Below are 3,247 nucleotides of genomic sequence, written 5' to 3'. Positions count from 1 at the left end.
AGAAATTAAATTATTTTTAAGAAAGGTTGTTTGAGCCAATAAGTGGTTAACTCTGAAAGGCGGTTGTTCTTGTTAACTGGCATCGGGTTCGTTCCGACCCATAGTGACCCTGTGTAGGGTTTCTGAGGAGCAGCTGGTGAGCTTGAACTACCAACCAGCCTTACAGTTCAAACAGCTTTGAAGTCTGAGGCATTAACCCGCAGCGCCACACCAGGAGTCCAGGAAGGATGGGAATTTGGGTTAAAAAGTTGTTTGGCACTGTAGGGTAAGTCCTGGACTGCAAGGTCAATTCGAACCCCCCAACCGCTCCTCGGAAACCCTATACACACACACACACCTGGAGGAAAGCCAGTTATTCAGAGACAGGTGTGGTAAAACAAGCCAGGTTTAATGCTTATCAACTCTACCTGAGGCAAAGGATCGGCCCATTCCCCCACCCCCCACCCCCCAGGAGAAAGAGGGGTTATAAGGATTTTGAGTATGGGGTGGAGGTTCAGGACTTCCAGCAACTTCTTTAGTGTCCTTCTTATCTCTGGTTGTGCTGATCCCTCAGAAGGATTCCAGGAACGTCTTGGTTCCTGTAATAGCCCTTGGGGTGGTGGTAAACTAATGGTTAACCTGAAGGAAGTCCAGGTTTTACCGCTAATGCCTGCTCTCCTTACAAGACAGTTGAGGCTGCACATGTTCCTAGCCAGCTGGCAGTAATGTTTGAACCACTTTCTTGTTGCTCTGATACTGACCTTCTCACCCTGAGAACAAGGTCAGACATTGCCTTTGTGTTGTTCAAGTCCCTCCTCACCATTTATGTGGGTCCCCTGGCCAAGAGCTGTGAGCACAGGTGAAACCTACTGCTTTGGTGGAGGAGACAGAGAAGCGAGGGTGCTTGGGAGCTAGTAGGACCCTGGGGGTTCATGCTGGACACAGGGAAGTGATTGATTCTACAGAAGCTAAAGGTTATCTTGCGTGGCCTTGTGTTTGAATCCCTGTCAGCCACTGGCAAGAGCAAAACTCCTGCTTCCGAGGTAGCTGGGAGCCGCGCCTGGCTGCAACTTTCTCCTGCAGAGCTGAATTGTAACTGTGGATCTTTGTTGCCTGGGTTTGGCTTGCAGACACAGATGAGTGCGCAGATGTGGATGCCTGCGGGGAGGCACGCTGCAAGAACCTGATGGGTTCCTATTCCTGCCTTTGTGACAAGGGCTACAAGTATGACAGCCAGAAGAAGGTCTGCCAAGGTACAGAAAGCCTCTGTTTCCTCCCTCCCCCTCTCCTGCCTTAATTAGGAGACCGTCTAATGAAGTCTTAGTTCTCAGTGCTCAGACCCAGCTGTAAAGAAGCAAGATGCCTTCCTACCATTTGTCTTAGTTTCCTTACTGCTGTCGTAGAAATACCACAAGGGGGTGGCTTTCAAGAACAGAAATTCATTTTCTCACGGTTCAGGAGGCTTAGAAAGCTCTAACTCCACACAGTGTCTGGAGTTCCTGGACCTGTCATCGTCAGACAGTCTGTCTTCCCTGGAGGAGCTCATTTTCCTACAGCTCGGGAAGTGAGTAGGTTTCAGAAACAGGCTGCACTGATTGTTGTTGCTAAGTGCTGTTGGGCCAATTCTGACCCACAGCCACCCTGTATAGGGTTTCCGAGGAGCAGCTGGTGAATTTGAACCACCAACCTTACAGTCCAGTGCATTATCCCACAATGCCATCGTGCCTCATTAATACAACAACAAAAAACCTACACCCAAGTGGGATTATGTCCACAGGTATGGGTTGTGATTCTAACACATGTTTTGAAAGACACAATCCATAGCACCATTCTTCCTTTCTGGCAGCCAGTGAGGAGTAGGAATAATCCCTCCTTCATGATGGAGAACCTCAGCAGACGAGGGAGAGTGTGGAATAGCTCACCTCACCTGCAGGAACAGGGCCCCTCCCAAGATCTGTGCTGCTGACTCCGCCTCCCTCTCAGCACCAGAGGCTCCCTGACCTCTGACCACCCCTTGGACGCATCCAGTGATGCCCACTTGAATTTCCATCAGTATCTTACAGTTATATCACTGTGATTTCTATACTAACCTAATCGTGTGTGAATGGTGGTGATTATGTGCCATGGAGTCAGTTCCAACTCATAGCGACCCTGTGTAGGGTTTCCGAGGCGGTAAATCTTTATGGGAGCAGCAGAAAGCCTCCCTTTTCCGGGGGAACAGCTGGTAGTTTCAAACTGCTGACCTTTAGTTTAGCAACTCCTTAGTGTGTGAGTAGATTTAACTTATTTGTTTCTTAGACAATTTCAGTACTTTGCCTCCTTCAAGTACAAGGAAAGCTAAGGAAAAAGAGGAGACTTTTTTTGTTTCAGAGGGGCAGTCCTAGATATTGAGGCTTAACTGCAGAGCAGGGAAAATATGGATGGAAACTGTGGTACAGTTATCTGGGCACAGGATTAGAGCCATTTCTGCTTTCTAAATGACATGTTTTAAATTGTTATTACAATGAACACACCTTAAGCATGTGATCAGAAAAAAGGAGATACGGTCATTATACAAAGATTGTGACTTAGAGACCCTTTCCTTTGCTACAATACCAGCACATTAATGGTTTTTCTTTTGTGACCTTCAGATGTGAACGAATGTGAGGAAAAGCCCTGTGAACAGATTTGTGTCAATTCCCCGGGGAGCTACACATGTCACTGTGACGGACGTGGGGGCCTGAAACTGTCCGAGGACATGAACACCTGTGAGGTAATGCTTTCTCTCCAGCCCTGCAGAATGAAATGCTCAGCTCTGCCCCCAAACCCAGGGCACACTAAGATAGCCCTGTGGGGGAGGTGGAGGGGAGGACTTGACTTTCTCAAAACAACAGAACCAACAGAACCAAACTTAGACTGGTTTGCAGTAGAATTTAACATATACTTGGGTCACAATCACGGTGTTTTTATTTATGATTCTTTGACAGTTGACTGCGTAGGCTGACCGAGAGAAATGCTTTTTGTGAACACTTAGCTTTTCCTAAAAGGCTTTGGCATTCTTCAGGGCCATGTGGAGAGATTTCAGTATAAGAAATGTGTCTGTTCTGTAAAAATGTTTGGCTGTATTTATAAAAATCTCTATAGCAACTACCTACTTAACAACTGACCAGCCTGGAGGTAGACCCAAAGTGTAGCACAGACACACATTAAGACACATTTTCTACTGAATCTGTCACGCTCACCCAAGGAATTAGAGAAATTAAATTATTTTTAAGAAAGGTTGTTTGAG

The 3,247-nt window shown here is 46.8% G+C and overlaps 1 protein-coding gene across 1 annotated transcript in view; it reads left to right on the top strand.

Moving 5' to 3' along the window:
• Positions 1-3,247, top strand: part of GAS6 (growth arrest-specific 6) — an 86,078-nt gene that overhangs the window by 56,452 nt on the left and 26,379 nt on the right. Inside the window, exons 7-8 of the mRNA XM_006851553.1 lie at positions 1,110-1,232; positions 2,610-2,731. Coding sequence (XP_006851616.1) covers positions 1,110-1,232; positions 2,610-2,731 — 245 coding nt within the window. The remainder of the gene's footprint in view (positions 1-1,109; positions 1,233-2,609; positions 2,732-3,247) is intronic.

This window comes from Chrysochloris asiatica, unplaced genomic scaffold (assembly GCF_000296735.1).
Source record: "Chrysochloris asiatica unplaced genomic scaffold, ChrAsi1.0 scaffold00029, whole genome shotgun sequence".
Taxonomy (NCBI): Eukaryota; Metazoa; Chordata; class Mammalia; order Afrosoricida; family Chrysochloridae; genus Chrysochloris; species Chrysochloris asiatica.
This window is presented reverse-complemented; position numbering and strand designations above follow the sequence as displayed.